We start from the raw sequence: 19,353 nt of genomic DNA, 5'->3' as shown, positions 1-19,353 counted from the left end.
GGGGAGGGAGAAAGTCCCAAGTAGACTCTGCTTAGTGCAGAGCCCAATCTCAGGACCCTGAGATCACGACCTGGGCCAAAACCAAGAGTCAGATGCTTAACTGACTGAGCCTCCTAGGCTCAGGCCCCTCTATTTTCTCTACTGAAGGAAGCCTAAGTGTAAGTATAGGTAAGAAACCGATCTTCCTTAGGGAACATCCCTGCAGTTGCTCTCCTGCCAGCACATCCAGCCAACAGAGCACTGGCACTAGGACACAGAGGGGTGGGGGAGGTACGGGGCCTTCTTACCTCCTGGTCATCAAACTCACAATACTGTAAATCCCACTGCGCCGACAGGGTCCTCACACAGGCGTAGGTGTTATTGTAAGCATCTTCACAGACACAGTCTGGGAAACATTGCTGTAGGGATATTGAGAAAGTTAAATCAGGACAGTTCTGTAGTAACAAATACCACTTGCCTACAGGGACAACCAAGTTGGCTCAAGTCAGACCTACCACTGGACAGAAATTAGGAAACTTTCCACAGAGAAGTAAATCAAAGATAGATGTGGGGCTTTGTTCCTTGTAGCTAACTTGATTAAGGAACATGTTTGTGGTAATTCTGTTTGTAGACTCTTGCCATCACTGTCTGCTAATCTCATGACAAGAATCTGCTGTAGCGAGCAAGTGGAAAATGGATGGGATGGATGGTAAGGAGACAAAACCAATCTCCTAGGAGTCATGTCTAAGGTATACTAGGAACTGTCATCTTAATGGGTTGGAGAAAAAGGCTCAAGTGAGCTTTGTGGAATCAGCTGCAGGTAAGTTATTTCTTCATGTCTTCCTTACCAACTTTTCGTCGGTTCTTCGCTATTCCTTACACGTTGGTCTTAGGCTTCTCTCTGGAGTTGACTTTCCTATTTCCCATTATCCAAAGTGAGACCAACACTGCTCTTACCACCTTCATGACCAGCTTGGCTGCCACCAAGCAAGACACTTATGATGGCAGTTACATATAACTGTGGCAACCCCGTATCTCTACTGAAGGCCACTGATAACCTGCCTCATAGACAATGGTACACTGCTATTGGGAAGGGTAGGAAAACAAGAAGGGAAATGAATAAGAATATGGGTAGATACATGTGCTTATTACAAAAACTGAAGAATTCAAGGTGCACATTCTGACAATAGGTCAGAAACATCGTTTTCAGGATTACTAAATTTGTCTTGTTTGTCTACTAATCTCTACATCAAGTGACAAAGTCAAGTGAAAGAGGACCAAGACTCAGATTAAGGGTTTTAATACCTGACACACCTAAATCTATGCCTTGCTGTGCTATTGGTAAGAAAACTGTCTGAGCCAACTCAAGCTATTACTCACAGATACCCCAGGACTCAGTGAAGGACAGGTTGGGTCGGTGACATTACGGCCTTCTCCTTGATACTCCACCAAGACATCTGATCGCCAAGTCAGACCGCTGGCACCTTTCTGGAAGGAAGAGCAAAAGTGGTTTCTGTGAGGCATATAGATTGTGATAAGGATCACAAAGTTATATTCTGCTAAAGGGGATGTGGGAATCAAAACTAATTGGGACTATTCATTTAGTAGCTAAAGAGAATGGCAAAACCTGATGCAGATGAAGGCTTCTAAATAGCATGTTTTGTACTTACAGACGATAGTCAAATGCTTTAAGCATTAATACTTCTGTGAAGCAGGTTGGGAATGGAAACTATAAACTCTATCTAAGAATTCTTCTAGGGGCACCTGGGTGGTGTACTTGGTTGAGTGTCCAACTCAGGTCTGATCTTGGGGTCATGGGATCGAGCCCTGTGCTGGGTTCCATGTTCAGCGTGGAGTCCACTTGGGTTGCTCTCCTCTCTCTGCCTGCCCCGCCCCCCCCAAACAAATAAAATCTTAAAATTCTTCTAAACCCGTCTGATGAAGAAATTTATAGCCAATTACATACAAGGACAAAAATATTAAACACGGCTGGTGTGCTAAGGACTATAACAGGTTCAAATTTGTTCTTAGTCAGAATGAAGATACCATACATATATGAACTCATTTATTCACTGCACATTAGTGGAAGGAAAGAAGAAACAGCATTTGAAATGGGAGAGTTTAAGACAGGCACACAATGGTGAAAGGAAGAAGGCTAAAGTAATAAAAGTTCTGGATCAAAAGGACAATATGAGCACTGGAAGGAAGCAGAACACTTAGTAGTAAGGTTTCCCCAAATCCAGCTTTTAGACAAGGAATGGAGATACGGGTGGTAACCAGAGAGAAAAAGGTGCTGACAGGAGGCTGCCCCCTTGTTCTGTAAAGAATAGCAGGTGGTGGGAAGCAATGGGAGGTTTTTAATCAGGGAAGGAACACAATTAAGGCTGTGCTTTAGAAAAGTCCACCCTAGTAGCAGAGTCTAGAGATGGGGTAGAGAGAGAGAGATAGGGAGATCAGGTTAGAATGTGCTCTTAATATGGTCTACAGCCTTACTAATCAAAGTCTGGTTTGTGGTGTTAAAAAGGAGACAGCAGGCCTAAAAAGGAGTCACTTGTGCTAAACCCCACATCAACAACCAAGACTTAATCCCTAACCTAACCTAGTTGCAGTTTCAATCCTCCAGGAATGTAACTTTCACCAGTCAACTTGAAATTACCTGGTTAGCACTAGTGAGGTAATCTGCCCCATAGGCCTTTCTGTTCCCCTTGGGAGGGTGACCTTACCTGAAACAATGCACTCTTTGCTAATAATTTCCATTATCCACCCCCTTTCCACCTTAAAAAACTTTTCCTTTTCTACAGCTCTGCAGAGGCTACCTTCTATCATAGATGAGTTGCTGCCTGATTCATGAATCACTGAATAAATTTTTAACAGATGGGGTGGCAGTGCCAGTAGCTGAATCAAACTTCTGACAGCATTCTGGGACAATGAGAACCATTGGCATGATACTTGCAAACTCCTTTTTTTTTTTTTTTTAAATTCAAGACTTGAACTCATGACCCTAAGATCAAGACCGGAGCTGAGATCAAGAATCAGATGTTCAACCGAGCCACCTAGGCGCCCCTTTGTAAACCCATTTTTGAGTTCACGGTCCTTTCACCATTTCTGAGGGCTGTGGGTACTAAGTTGTGATCCTAGTCTAGTTGGCTTTCCAGTCCAGGGCTTAGCTGGTCACCTTCAGCTGGCAGAATGTTCCATTCAGAAACCAGTTCCCCAGCTCTTGGTTCAATCTGCAGTTCCCCAGTTACCTGGGACCTCTGTCCAGTCCACAGTCCCTATTTGCTGGTTTAGTCCATGCTGGAAATTGCTGGTGGTGCACACAGCCTTCTCTTGGCTAGTTCCCAGTAAACCTCTCTTGCTTACTGCTGGTATGTTAAGGTACATATTTATTTGTCATCTTTTCTGTAGATAAAAGCTACTGCTAATGAGGATCTTGGAAGCCAAAAAGCCACAAAAATTAGTGGACACGAGTATTTTACAGTGTTTGTCATCCCCAAGATGACTCCTGTGATAGGATAAATTGGTCATAGGATGGGTTAGATGGACAGTTGGTCACCCACCAACTTCAAGAAAATTTCTGTGCAACAACGTACACTGTAAAACACCAACCCCCAACCCAGTGGCACCTTTTAGGTATTTAGATTGGCTCTGAGAAATCCAAAGTCTTAGGACCTGAAACTCTAAAAAGTCAAGTGCACAACGTTCTGGCACACTTGCATACTTTATGTCTAAAAACTATGGTTCCTGAAATCATAAATATTTACAAGAATGGCAAACTCTTACTAAAAACAGCCCAGAGTTAAATGGGCCTTATGGGGACAAGTAGACAAGATCGCTCATTTTAAGAAACATACTTGCCCTGCCACACCTGGCAGGCAGCCTCGGCCAGCACCAGAACTTTCCCAAGTGACCTCTTGCTGTGCCACACCCTGTGGGAGGCCTTGTCTGACGCTAGTGCCCCTGCCCCTGCACTCTGCACACGAGAGTGCCTGCAACAGTTAGCTGGACTTCACAGCCAGCAGCACCAGAAGGCTGCCCTGCCCACAGCTCCTGCAGCCAGCTGTACCAGACAACTGCCCCACACACCACTGAGCCCACACCAACTGCAGCCCAGCTGTGACAGGAGGGTGCACACAGCCCACATGGGACATCCCTGGGACACATGGCTTAGGTGACCAGGGGAGTTTGCCCTACTAGGTCCTCTAGGATAGCTTTGGCTTAAAGCCACTTCTTCAAGATTGGGAGATGTAACTGATCTACTTAATATGTAGAAACAAATATATTTAAACAGAGGCAAAATGAGACAGAATATGTTCCAAAGAAAAGAACAAGACAAAAACCTTGGAAAAAGAGCTAAACAAAATGAAAACTGGAAGAAACACATGTGCAGGCTAAGAGCAACATGCTATTAAACAACCAAGGGGTCAACAAAGAAATAAGAGAAAAAAAAATACCTTGAGACAAATGCAAATGGAAGCACAACAGTTCAAAATGTAGGAGACACAGCAAAAATAATTTTAAGAGAGAAGTTTGGGGCACCAGAGTGGCTCAGTCAGTTAAGCGTCTGCCTTTGGCTCAGGTCATGATCCCAGGGTCCTGGGATTGAGGCTCGAATCAGGCTCCTTGATCAGCAGGGAGTCTGCTTCCCCCCCCCACCCCCTGCCGCTGCCTCCCCCTCCACTGCTCTCTAATAAATAAAATATTTAAAAAAGAAAAAAAGGGCGCCTGGGTGGCTCAGATGGTTAAGCGTCTGCCTTCGGCTCAGGTCATGATCCCAGGGTCCTGGGATCGAGTCCCGCATCGGGCTCCCTGCTCCTTGGGAGCCTGCTTCTCCCTCTGCTTCTCTCTCTCTCTCTCCCTCTGTCTCTCATGAATAAATAAATAAAATCTTAAAAAAAAGAAAGAAAAAAAAGAAAAAAGAAAAAAAAAGGGAAGTTTATAGTGATACAGGCCCACCTCAAGAAAAATCTCAATCTGACCTTACACCTAAAGAAACTAAAAAACGAACAAAGCCCAAAGTTAGTAAAATAAAGGAAATAAAAAGAACAGTGAAAGTAAACACTGGTTCTTTGGGGTGCCTGGGTGGTTCAGTTGGTTAAGCATCTGCCTTTGGCTCAGGTCATGATCCCGGGGTCCTGGGATCAAGTCTCGAGTCGGGCTCCCTGCTCAGCAGGGAGTCTGCTTCTCCTTTCCCTCTGCCTGCTGCTCTGCCTACTTGTGCTTGCTCGTGCTCTATTAAATAAATAAAATCTTAAAAAAAAAACTGGTTCCTTGAAAAGATAAAATTGATAAATGTTTAATCAGACTCATCAAGAAAAAAACATAGAGGGTCCAAATAAAATTAGAAGTGAAAGAGAAGTTACACCAAAAGGGACAACTTAGGAGAAATGGATAAATTCCTAGGAACATACAATTTTCCAAGATGCAATCAAGAAGCAGGAAATCTAAACAGACCAATTATTAGTAATGAAACTGAATCAGTAATCAAAAAACTCCCATCAAACAAAAGTGCAAGACCAGACAGCTTCACAGATGAATTCTACCAAATATTTAAAGAAGAATTAATACATATCCTTCTTAAACTATTCCAAAAATCAAAGAGAAAGGAATGCTTCCAAATTTCTCATTCTGTAAGGCTAGCATTACTTGGATACCAAAAGCAGACAAATCCCCACCCCCCCAAATTATAGGCCAGTATCTTTAATGAACATAGATGCAAAAATCCTCAACAAAATATCAGTAAACTGAACTAAGTAATACATTAAAAAAAATTATATACCATGATCAAGATTTATTGCACAGATGCACAGATGGTTTAATGCCTGCAAATCAATCAACATGATATACCACATTAACAAAAAGAAAGCTAAAAATCAGGGGCACCTGGGTGGCTCACTTGGTTAAGTGTCTGCCTTCAGCTCAGGTCATGATCTCAGGGTCCTGAGATCAAGCCCTGCATCACATAAGGCTCCCTGCTCAGCAGGGAGTCTGCTTCTCCCTTTCCCTCTGCCCCTCCCCCACACTGCTCATCCTCTCAAGTAAAATCTTAAAAAAAAAAAGAAAAAGAGGGGCACCTGGGTGGCTCAGCCTCATTAAGCGTCTGCCTTCGACTCAGGTCATGATCCCAGGGTTCTGGGATCCCTGCTCAGCAGGAAGCCTGCTTCTCCCTCTCCCACTCCCCCTGCTTGTGTCCTCTCCCTTTGTCTCTGTCAAATAAGTAAATAAAATCTTAAAAAAAAAAAGTATTTGATGAATTCAACATCCATTTAAAAAAAAAGTATTTGATGAATTCAACATCCATTTATAATAAAACAAAGTGGGTATATAGGGAACATTCAACATAATAAAGGCCACATATGACAAAACCACAGCTAACATGATAGTCAATGGTGATAAGCTGAAAGCTTTTCTCCTAAGACCAGGAATGAGACTAGGATGCCTACTTTTGCCACTTTTACTCAACACAGGATTGGAAGTCCTAGTCACATCAGACAAGCAAAAGAAATAAAAGGCATCCAAATTAGAAGAGAAGTAAAACTCACTATTTGCAGGCAACAGGATACTATATATAGAAAACAATAAAGACTCTACCAAGAAAGTGTTAGAATAAATGAATTCAGTAAAGTTGCCAGATACAAAATTAATATACATTAATTGGTTGTCTCTGTATACGCTAATAATGAACTATGAGAAAGAGAAATTAAGAAAACAATCCCATGTACAATCTCAGCAAAAGAATACCTAGGAATAAATTTAACCAAGGAGGTGAAAGACCTGAACTCTGAAAACTGTAAGACAATGATGAAAGAAATCAAAGATGACACAAATAAATGGAAAGATATACCATGCTCATGAAACTATTAGACTTAATATTGTTAAAATGTCCATACTACCCAAAGGAATCCACAGATTCAATGCAGTCCCTACCAAAATACCAACAGCATTTCATGAAACTAGGCTAAATATTCCTAAAATTGTATGGAACCACAAAAGACCCTGAAGAGCCAAAGCAATCTCAAGAAAGAACAAAGCTAGAGGAATTATGTTCCCTGATTTCAAACTATATTACAAAGCTATAGTAATCAATACAATAGGGTACTTGGCACAAAAACAGACATACACTCAATGGCACAGAATAGAGCTCCAGAAATAAACCCAGACTTACATGGTCAATTAGGCAAGCATATACAATTGGGAAAAGATGGGAAAAAATTTTTTTAAAGATTTATTTATTTTAGAGAGAGATCAGAGGAGGGACGGACGGAGGGGGAGAGAGAGAAAATTCTTAAGCAGAGCCACATAGCACAGAGCCCGACATGGGGCCCAACCCCACAACCAGAGACCACCACCTGAGCCAAAACCAAGAGTCAGACACTCAACCGACAGTGCCACCCAGGTGCCCCAAGATGGTCTTTTATAAATGGTCTAGGAAGAACTGAAGAGCTGCATGCAAAAGAACGAAACTGGAGCACTTTTTCTTACACGATATACAAAAATAAGCTCAAAATTGATCAAAGACTTAAATGTTAAACCAGAGGCCATAAAACTCCTGCAAGAAAACAGGAATATTTTTTTGGACCTGTCTCCTCAGGCAAGGGCAACAAGGCAAAAATAAACAAGTGGAACTACATTAAACTAAAAAGCTTTGGCACAGTGAAGGAAACCAACAAAATGAAAAGGCACCCTACTAAATGGGAGATGTCTGCAAATGATACAACTGATACAGGGTCAATGTCCAAAATATACAGAGAACTCACACAACTCAGTATTTTAAAAAATCCAATTAAAAAGTGGGTAAGGACCTAAACAGACATTTCTGCAAAGAGAACATACAGATGGCCAAGACATATGAAAGATGCTCACATCACTGATCATCAGGAAATTCAAGTGAAAACCACAATGAGATTACCACACACTTGTCAGAATGGCTAGTGTTTAAAAGACAAGAAATAACAAGCATTGGTGAGGATGTTTAGAACACGGAACTTTCATGCACTGTTGGTGGGAATGCAAAACGGTACAGCTGCTATGGAAAACAGTATGGAGGTTCCTCAAAAGTTAAAGACAGAATTACCCTACGACCTAGTAATCCCACTTCAGGGTATTTATGTGAAGAAAATGAAAAGACCAATTTGAAAAGATGTATGCACCCCTATGTGCACCGCAGTATTTACAACAGCCAAGATATGAAAGCAACCTAAGTGTTCACTGACAGATAAATGGTATATACATATATACAATGGACTGCTACTCAGCCATAAAAAAAGAATGAAAACTTGCCATTTGAGACAACATGGATGGACCGAGAGGGTATTATGCTAAGTGAAGTAAGTCAGTGAAGGACAAATACTATCGTATTTATATGTAGACTCTAAAAAAACCCAAATAAACAAAACAGAAACAGACTCCTAGATACAGAGAACAATCTGGTGGTTGTCAAGAGAGGAGGACGGCGAGGCAGTCGGCAAAATAGGGGAAGGGGATAAAAAGGTACAAACTAACAGTTATTAAATAAGACAGAGATGCCGTGTGCAACACAGGAAATACAGTTAATAATGTAATAACTCTGTACGGTGACAGAGGGTAGCCAGATGAACTGTGGTGATCACTCTGTATTGTATATAAATGCTCTACACCTGAAACTAATATTGTACAACTACACAATTAAAAGAAAAAAGAAATGTACTTGAAAGTAAGGGTTCCTGAATTAAATGAAAAGAATGGGATACCTATTGTTTTATTTTATTTTTTAATTTTTTACGATTTTATTTATTTATTTGAGAGACACAGTGAGAGAGGGAACACAAGCAGGGGGAGTGGGAGAGGGAGAAGCAGGCTTCCCGTGGAGCAGGGAGCCCGATGCGGGGCTTGATCCCAGGACCCTGGGATCATGACCTGAGCCAAAGGAGACGCTTAACGACTCAGCCACCCAGGTGCCCCTGGGATACCTATTTAACTGGTATGCAGAGGTTTCCAAAAGGCTTCAAGATTCTAAAATAGCCTCACTAAAGGATTCATTTCAAAAGACCAAAGAAAAATTAAAGACACAGAGGTACCTAAAAGATTGAACTGACTTGACTCCTACATTCTTCTCTATCCTTCTTTACATTGAGTACTCACGTTTTACTAATTCTGTCAAAATTGCCTTTCCACTCTAAAGAGACTATTAAACTGTTACCTTTAAAAATAAAGCCACCTGAGGTTGCAAGTGATCCTTCTCAGATCTCTTTCACTCCTTGGTCAAAGACCGAACTAAGGGTCATAGCTAAAGAATTTCCTGAACCTAAGGAAGAGCCCCGAGTTTTCTGAAGAGTTTAGAATCCTTATGAGTGTCTATGACCCCAGGCTGCCAGATCTTTATCAGCTTGTACACATGTCGGTAGAACCTTGTGAAGGTTCCCAAAAATGGATTTGGGAAGCAAAATCCCAAGGATGATAATCAAGATCCTCAATCACCAACACAGTCCTTGTATGGACCACAAAAATCTGGAAATATATCAACTGATATTTAAAAAGCCATTCCTAGAGTCTTCCCTGCCTGCACTGATTGGTCTGGTATCCAAACATGAAAATAAAAGATGGATCTGTGGCAGAATCTAAAGCCTGTTTGGAAGTGTTCTTCCTATGTCACTCCTGATTCCATACAACCTGCTTAAGCTGCCCTATTTGTAAATGGATTATTTCCTGAGATTAGTGGCTTAATAAAAAGGCAGAATATAGGATGAGAGGCTACTGGCTTGACTGAACTTGTGACCACAGCCAAACACTTTGACAGGATCTGGACCAAAGTCATAAACAAAGGTCTGCCAAACTAATGGCCTTACCGGGTCTCCCACATCATACCCTCCTAGAAGTCCATCATCAAATGGCTGGCCCAGGGTCCATTATCTCATTTGTAATCAACTGGGGCACTTTAGAGAAACCGTCCTCAAAGGTCCCTCCTCAATATCCCCAAGGAAGAGCTCCCATATGGGCCATTCCCAAAACTGGGCTCCAAGGGACCCTCCAGTAAAACTGCTATCAGTAACACCCTAAACATCCAAGGGGAAAAAAAAAATTAATCAAGTACTTCGCTAAATTCTAGTAGATACCAGGGCTACACTTTCTACTTTATTTTTTAAAAGATTTTATTTATTTATTTAAGAGAGAGAGAACACAAGCAGAAGGAGAGAGAGAAGCAGACTCCCCACCAAGCAGGGAGCCTGATGAGGGGCTGGATCCCATATGACCTGTGCCGAGGGCAGACGCTTAATGACTGAGCCACTCAGGTGCCCCCTAAACCCCACTCTCATAGGACAACAAATCCCTTAGAGTGAAAAGAAGGTTTATATACCAGGGATGTCTAATAAAGTTCAGACAGAATTTCTATCTTGACCAGTACAAATGACTTTGGGACCTTTACTAAAAAGCCTTCTTTTTTGCTCTATGATACAGCCCCAATTTATTAGGAAGAGATCTCCTTTCCAAATTAAAGGGGCTAATACATTTTGCTTCGAACGTGACCTCACCTTAGAATTTCCTGACCAACCTGAACCTGATCTTATAATCTTTATGATTGGTCTTTGATATAGATGAGGAAGAATTCCAAAAGAAATCCCCTAATTGAACTGAGATGCCTGAAAAATCTGTGGGCCACTTCTAATTCTGGACAGACAGGACTAAACCTACTCCTGTATTGCCCTACTGTCCATTAAGGCACGAGGCCATACAAGGCCTCACACCTTGTGCAGGGGTTAATCATTCCCTGTTCTAGTCCCTGCAACATGCATAATTTGCCAGTCTGGAAACATAATGGGAGGGGATGGCAACTTGTCCAGGACTTGAGAGCTATTAACGATTCATTCCCTATTTCCCAGTTGTTCCAAACCCAAACACCCTTTTGTCACAAGTTCTACCAGACTCAAATGGTTCACTGTTGTAGACTTGTTCAGCCTTTTCCAGCATCTCTGTGGACTTCAACAGCTAATATCAATTTCTTTTACTTGGAATAATCGATAATATACCTGGACAGTCAGGCCTCAAGGATTCATCGAGGTCCCTTATTACTCCCATGTACTCCACCAAGATTTCATTACCCTTCAGTTCCCTGGGAAATCAGTCCTTTTACAAGATTCAGACCTTCTCTTTCTATGCTGTTACCAAAGAGGTATCCATAAAGGATTCCATTTACTTGCTGTAGCAGTTCGCTGAAAAGGGATATAAAGTCTCCGAGGGAAAAAAATCACAATTCTTTCTAGACACTGTTGATTACCCAGGTCATAATTAAGCACTAAAGGAATCCAGTTATTTCGAAAAAGGATTAAGCTGAGCACAGCTTTGGGGATTTCTAACTTAGCTGGCTATTACACATTACGGGTTTCTAAATTTTCTCTGTTGGCTTCCCCACTCTATGAATTTACTAAAATTCCAGTCCCTGAACCCCTTGCATGGGAAGATAAACATGAGCAGGCCTTTTTAAGACAAAAATAAGCACTAGAAGATTCACCTGCCCTAGAGTTACCAAACCCAACCCTTTCACCTCATTTGTGCATGAAAGAGATAACCAAGCAGTGGAAATGCTCCTGCAAGAATATGGCAATGAACATAGGCCTGTTACTGCCTATTTACTGGATTCCATTGCTAGAGCCTGTTCCAGCTGCCATAAGGCTGTAGCTATAGAAGCCTCAGTGAATTTAACGTTAGGAAATGACATTTCTTTGTAAACTCCAAACACAGCTTCAAGTCTTCTCGATTCAGAACTGACCCAACACTTTTGCAAACAGACTAAGCTCCCGTGTGCTCTTTCTGCTCCTGCCGCCTCATCTGCATCTAAATGTCTGACCTATCAGGTCTGCAATCTTGGAAAAACAATTTTTGTTCCCAGAGGCCTCAAACCTCCTCCTTCTGGCCCCTTTGAACAACTGCAACTGGACTTCATTCAGTTGCTACCTTGTATGGGTTATCCCTATGTTCTTGTATGCATGCCTTCCAGATAGATTGAGGCCTTTCCCTGCTGCAAGGCTGATGCCCTTACAGTAGCAAAGAGACTGTTAGAGAACATGTTTTCCACCTCTACACATTCCAGTGATTGAGGCACCCATCTCACTGGGCAAATCATACAAGCCTTAACAAAAGCCTTGCAAACCTCTTTAAAATGATCACTGTGCCAATCACCCTTGATTATATCAGGCAAGGTTGAGAGAACTAATGGGATCTTCAAACTCTAAACCTCCAAATCAAATTGATGAGGCCGAGAAGCAGGTGACTTCAAAGTAGACTGCTTCCCCCTGGATCAAGATTTCATACTTCAACTGAACATGAAAACTTTTTTTCCTTCTCCTTCTTTCCTTTATTCTGGTCTTGCCCTGGAAAGGTAACACCCTCGATCTGTTATCTCCCGGGCCAGTGCTTAGTAACCTTTCAGACTGCTGAATTTGTCACCAAAGACTCTGATCTATCCAAGAGGCTAGAGATCCCCTGGTCTTCCCTGTGACCAATTTCTCTTCTCTTCCCAATTACTACAATGTTACTACCTCCCCCCTCACCCTTTAAAAAGCTTTTTTACCAAGTTCAACTTTTATGGCTAGAACATCCTGTGCCTTTTTACCTTTCTCCATTTATAACTGCTGTGTGCCCAGTCAGACACAAATATCTCCATAAATCTTGGTACACCTGCATCCCCATTTTCTCATGATTCACTCAAAGATCTCACCAGCAGCACACATCTTTGCAAGGCATTTAGAACTACCCTATTTCAAGTTAGGAGATTTTCTTCCCATCTGTGCTGAAAACCGAACTGACCCCTGGCTTGAACGGGTAAATGCAGTAAACTCTGTGAACGATTCTATTAATAGGACCATTTTAATGGAGATGGTCTGCACCCTGACAGGGTTTGTCTTTGTGGTTCTCACTCTCCTTGGGCCTATGAATGCCTAGACAGCTGGCACATAGCTGGGCAATGTCTTAGGTCATCTAGTTGTGCCCCTTACTTTCCAGAACGAACTATGATACCTCACTGGTTGACTCCCTTGGATTTATACATCAAGTTAGAAAGAAATTACCAGGAGACATTCATGACACAGGAATCACCTGCTTTTGCAGGGGCACACTTCTCTGGCTCTCAGTAAATATGTTAGGATATGATTAGAAACCTTAACTCAAAATTATTGCAGAATCCATTGCTAAGACAACAGCTGTTCAACGAAGATCCTTAGACTCTCTGGCCAAAGTTGTTTTTGTTAATAGCATAGCCCCTGATTAGATTTTGGCTGAACACGGAGATGTCTGAGCTATAGCCAACATTAACTGCTATTGCTGGATTAACACTTCTGGAGAAGCTGAAACTCAGTTGTGTAAGATTACTGAAAAGCCACTTGGCTCAAAAAGGTGACTCCTTCAGCGGGGTCTGTCTTTGATTTTGATTGGTCTGGGTCTTGGGGACTCCAAACATTGGAATTATCCTGTTCATAATAATAATCCTCCTGGTGTTCTCTCAAAAGCTTTAAATGTGTGTTCACAGCCACTCACCGTCAAGCCAATGACCTCCCCAAAACTGGAATGTCGTAAAAGGAATGCAGAGAATGACTGACTTAAAGATTTTGAACCTGAAGTCGTGGCTTGTGAATATCACAGAGATTAAGCAAAAGACGTCATGACCTATGAATACCATACAAAGGATGGACAAAAGCTGCGAGAACTACAGAGCAGAAGTTGAGAGTAACACTAATGCCTTAAATTCTTATCACATCTCTCAGTTAAGATTAGAGTCTGATCAAAAGGGTTACGTAAACTGTTAAAAAAGAGATAACAGGCCCAAAATGGAGTCACCGGTGCTAAACCCCATGCTGGTAAACCAAGACTTAATACCTAATGACAGTTGCAGCCCCCATCCCTCCCTACCCCCCTTAACTTGGATCAGTCAACCTGGAATTATCTGGTATTAGTGAGGTAATCTGCCCATTGGGCCCTTCCATTCCACTTAGGGGGGGAGCCTTACCTGAAACAATGCATTCTTTGTTAATTTTTTTCTGCCCCATTTCTGCCTTTAAAAACCTTTGGTTTTTTCAGCTTGGTGGAGCTCCTTTCTATTACCAAATGAGATGCTGCCCAAATAATGAATCACTGAATGAAGCCAATTTGATCTTTAAATTTACTCAGTTGGATTTTTAACAGTAGTCTATCAGCAATACCTGGGAGCTCGTTAGAAATGCACAATCTCAGGCCCTCCTCTATCCTTAATGAGCCATGGTCTGCATTTTAATAAGATCCACTGGTGATTCATATGCACAGTAAAATGTGAGAAGCAACTCTGAAACAGTGGTTCTCAAGGTGCTCCTCCAGCAGCATTAGCATCATGTAAGTCTTTATTGCAAATGCAAATTCTTAATTCCTACTTGGGGTGGGAAACCTCCTAGCTTGAAATAGGATTGTTCTAAACCCCTTGTAAATGCTAGTCTGAGAACTGCTGCACTAAGGACGTAAGTGGACCCACATAACCTGATGTGCACAGTGGGAATGAGGGATAGCCTGTGCAAGGCCTCGGAATGCCACAGCTGCCTGGAAAGGGGGATGCAGAGACAGGAATGCATTTCCTAACCCACTCTTCTATAATGAACCCTGAACAATCCCATGCAGGTCAAGGGCTCAGAAATCCAAGTCACAGGAGAGTTCGGAAGCCACCAACTCCTCTGTAAGCACCCACTCTGCCAACTCTGAGCCATGGTAGCAGGGACTCAGGGGAAGAGCTTATCTGTCTAAATCAGTGGTCTCAAACTTTGCTACATAATAAAATCACTAGGGGAGCTTTAAAAATCGCAAGGGCCAGGTTATATCCCATGTCAATCAGCATGGTCAGGAAGGCTCATTAAACATTTTCTGTCAAAGGCCAGACAGTAAATATTTAGGGTCTGTTATATAGTCTCTGGGGCAACTACTCAATATTTTGCTGTTGTACCAGGAAAGTAGGCCTAGACAATATATACATGGAAGAGTGTGACTGTATTCTACTAGAACACTATTTACAAAAATGGGAGTGGGCTAAATTTGGCCCACAGGGGTTGCCAGCCTCTGATCTCTAGCAGCACTATCCATAACTTTCTGATGGAAATGTTCTGTATCTGTGCTATGCAATACACAATGGCTTCTGGGGCACTGGGTGGCTCACTTGGTTAAGCGTCTGCCTTGGGCTCAGGTCATGATCCCAGAGTCTCGGAATCAAGCCCCGCATCAGGCTCCCTGCTCAGCGGAGAGTCTGCTTCTCGCTCTCCCTCTGCCCCTCACCCCACTTGTGTGTGTGGTCTAATAAATGGAAATTAAAAAAAAAATACAATGGCATCTAAGCACTGGCTATCTGGCTAGTGACAGGGAGGAACTGAATTTTTCATTTTAGTCTGGTTCACCTAAACAGCTACACGTGGCTAGCAGCTACTCAATCAGGGCAGAACTAGAGCTGTAACAGCACGAACTGCTCTGTAACCATACACACCAGTAATTTCACTAGAGCAGCTTCCAAAACAAAACAGGAACTAGGAAAAGAGCTGAGTCCTGGTGGCACCGCCACAACTGTGCAGAGAAATTAAGTACCGTCGACCCTCAAACAATACAGGGGTTAAGGGCACCAACACTCTACATGGTTGAAAATCCGAGTAGAACTTCTGACTCTCCAAAAACTTAATTACTGCCAGCCTACTGTTGACTAAAGGCCTTACTGACAACATAGCCGATTAACATGTCTTGTATATGCATTATATACTGTATTCCTACAATAAAGTATGCTAGAGAAAAGAAAATATTAAAAAAAATCATGAGGGAGAGAAAACATATTTATAGCACTGTATTTCTCACACCATAAGTTTGTCATCTGTTTACAAGATGATCTGTCTTTCCTACCTATATTACCAGCTTACGTGATACAACACACTGTACATGTTATACATATTACCAACACTAGACATCAAAAATGAAAAAACGTGAAAAAGAAATTCATGTTCATTTACAGGTATAGTAATTCATGCGCTGGTAACAAAGCAGCAGCAATACCATTGCTTTAGCTGACACAGCTGCTTGATTCATGGTAGCCTAGCTTAATGAATGCTTATAAAATTTTTAGGGCAAAAAAAAAACTTATAGCAGACAGTGGTATGTCATATTTGTAACACAGCACTGGAAACATTGTTACATCAAAAAACTCTTACTGGCGATGCTAGGCTGATACTCAGTTTCTCCCACTATGAGAGAGAGAGAGAGTGTATGGTAATGTAATTCTTTGAAAGCAAAGACAGTAAGCAAACTAACACGTTATTATTAATTTTATATTAAATACCACTCACCTTATGCCTATGTAAGGATAGGCTACCCATGTCCATCAAGTCTCATACACAATGTTCTACACGCTGAATACATAGGTGATGCTGCTGCTGACACAGTTCTTGCTGTACAGTTCTTAGATTTTTGCACAGACACAAACCTACACAATGTAAATTTATTATCTGTGGCGTGGGGACTCTTCACCCTTAAGGGGACCATCATAAATGTCTTCATCCTAGTCATCTTCTTGTTGAACAGGCTGAGGAGGACGAGGAGGAGTCTTGCTGTCTCAGGGGTGGCCGAGGTGGAAGGGGAGGCAGGCACACTCAGTGTAACTTTACACAATACATCATAATTTTGGTCTTTTTTGCCTTTCATTTCTCTAAAAATGTTTCCATGTGGTACCAATCCTTCTTCCACTGATTGATTTAGCTTCAGTGCCTGTATCATAGAAGGGTCCATGTCATTAAAGAAGTCAAAAGCAGTCTTGAATAATCAAAACCCTTCTGCCAGATTGCTGTCAATTCTCCAAGATCCAGATCTTGAAACCCTTCAACACTCCCCCCCCTTTTTGCTATATCCATAATCTCTTTTACAATTTCCTCTATTATAAATCTTGTGAAGGTAGGCACATCTGGACACAGTTTTCTCCAGCAGGAATTTATTGTTTTGGCTGTGGTGGCTTTCTCTATAACAACATCTTCAATGGTGTAATCTTTCCAGACTTTCATGATATTCTATCAGGGTTCTCTTCCATAGTGTTGACAGTCCTTTCCATAGAGTACTGTGTGTAATGAGCCTTAAAGGTCTTTATGACCCCTCATTTAGAAACTGAATTAGAGACCTGTGTTTCAGGGCAAGTAAACCACTTTGATGCATTCAGTGTTGAACTCATGGGGTTCTGGGTGGCCATCCTCATTGTCCAATATCAAAAGAATTTTAAAAGGCAGTCCCTTATTGGCAAGGTACTTTCTCCTGACTTCAGGAACAAAACATCGATGGAACCCATCCAGAAAAAGGGTCCTCACTCTCTAGGTCTTCTTATACAACCAAAAGACTGGTAGCTGGTATTTATCTTTTCCCTTCAAGGCTCGGGAGTCTTGATCATAAATCCAACTGCACAAAACAGTAGGGGTTAACTTACAGCTTCCTGCCTTAAATCTTGGTTTTTGCTTCTCTTCCTTACTAATAAATGTCCTTTGTGGCATTTTTCTCCACAATAGGGAACTTCTACCTGTACTAAAAACCTGTTCAGATAGATATTCTCAATGATTTTTAAGATCTTATTTATTTGAGAGAGAGAACACGAGCGGGGTGTGGAGGTGTGGGTGGGCAAGGGCAGAGGGAAAGGGAGAAGCAGACTCCCTGCTGAGCAGGGAGCCCAATGCGGGGCTTGATCCCAGGAACCTGAGATCACGACCTGAGCCGAAGGCGGACGCTTAACCAACTGAGCCACCCAGGCGCCCCTCAATGATTTTCTTAATGGCATCTGGGAACTTGTCTGTTGCCTCTTGGTCAACGGAAGCTACTACTTCTGTTACACTGACATTTTTTAAGCCAAATCTCTTTCTAAAATTAACAAACCATCCTTTGTTGGCATTAAATTCTCCAGCTTTAGATACTTCATCTTCCTGTTGCTTTAAGTTGTCATATAATGACTTTGCTTTTACTTAATCGTATTAGAGTCTATAGGTGTGCCTTTCTTATAGCAATCCTGCACCTACACAAAGCTACATTTTCAATAAAAGATAAAAAGGTATTTTGCAAAAAGTGTAAGGTTTTCACACCTGGCTTCATGAATTTCCTTTTCTTTTTTTTCCATAGCGGTCTTTATGCTGGATAAATTGATCTTGAAATGGTGGGCAACCGGAGCTGCAAACCTCAATCTATGGTACATATATCAAGCAATTCAACTTTTTCTTATAATGTCATAACTTTTCTCAGGTTCTTGGGAGCATTTCCAGCATCCCTAGTGGCACTTTGCATGGGTCCCATGGTGTTATTCAAGGCTTATGGTATTGCATGAAACACAATGAAAAATACACAAGAACCGGAAGAGATCACTTTTTACGATGATACCCAATTTACTGGAGAGACAAGCTGTTCATGCAGAGATGATTAGCACATCACATGGCATTTTAAGCAGATACGATACTTAAGCTCACTGTAACAGCAAATGGAGGTGGCTAGGAAATTATACAGTAATACAGTATGTATCACAGTTAATTTTATGCAGTTATGATTTACTACTACATCATTATATTTCTCTCGACTAAATGGTGTCATGTATATTCTGTGTAAGTTTTGATAAACTTTTAACTTTTTACAATAGATTTGTAAATATTTCATGGTAATAAGTAATAAAATAGAATCTACATATATTTTATGCATTCATGACATACCTAGCTTTTTCTTATTTTCTTCAATACTTCTAGGCTACATGGTTCATCTGCTAGTTTTTAAAAATTGTTGCAAATCTCCAAAAAAATTTTCCAATGTTTATTAAAAAAAAAATCTGCATGTAAGTGGACCCACACAATTCACACCCATGTAACAACAACAAGGATCAACTGTATACTCTGCATAGTAATTTCACCCCCACAGTGAAGATTTTTTTCCTAACTGGAAATAAATAAGGTACATACTATAGAGTTTGTGGGAGAATATTAAAAGACGTAAATTTTCCTCTTACTGATCTATAGATTCAATGCAATTCCAACCAAAAATCCAACATGAATTTTCAGTTACCTTAAAAGCTGTTTTTAAAGTTTGTATCAAGAGTGGTAGCTAGGGTCCCCAAAAGGGCAGAGGTTTGCCTTTACAAAGATTTAATTACACAGCTTTATAACAAGACAAAATGATACTGCTACTAGGACAGACAGATCTGTGGAACAGAAAAGACAACTGAGTATATATAAAGAAAAAAAAAAAAGAAATTGGATCCCTGTCTCCTACCGTACCAGATAATCAATTCTAGGTACATCAAGGACTTTCATGTGAGAGGCAGAAGTACAAAACTTTTCCAAGAAAACCTAGGAGAATTGTGTTTTGATCCAAGGTTCAGAAGCAATTTTACAAGCAAGATACAAA

The 19,353-nt window shown here is 41.3% G+C and overlaps 1 protein-coding gene across 1 annotated transcript in view; it reads right to left on the bottom strand.

Moving 5' to 3' along the window:
• Window positions 1-19,353, bottom strand: part of GNS (glucosamine (N-acetyl)-6-sulfatase) — a 54,338-nt gene that overhangs the window by 6,713 nt on the left and 28,272 nt on the right. The window contains exons 11-12 of the mRNA XM_027593913.2: window positions 1,360-1,467; window positions 288-398 (exon numbers count right to left, since the gene is read on the bottom strand). Coding sequence (XP_027449714.1) covers window positions 288-398; window positions 1,360-1,467 — 219 coding nt within the window. The remainder of the gene's footprint in view (window positions 1-287; window positions 399-1,359; window positions 1,468-19,353) is intronic.

Source organism: Zalophus californianus, chromosome 9, assembly GCF_009762305.2.
Source record: "Zalophus californianus isolate mZalCal1 chromosome 9, mZalCal1.pri.v2, whole genome shotgun sequence".
Lineage (NCBI taxonomy): Eukaryota > Metazoa > Chordata > Mammalia > Carnivora > Otariidae > Zalophus > Zalophus californianus.
This window is presented reverse-complemented; position numbering and strand designations above follow the sequence as displayed.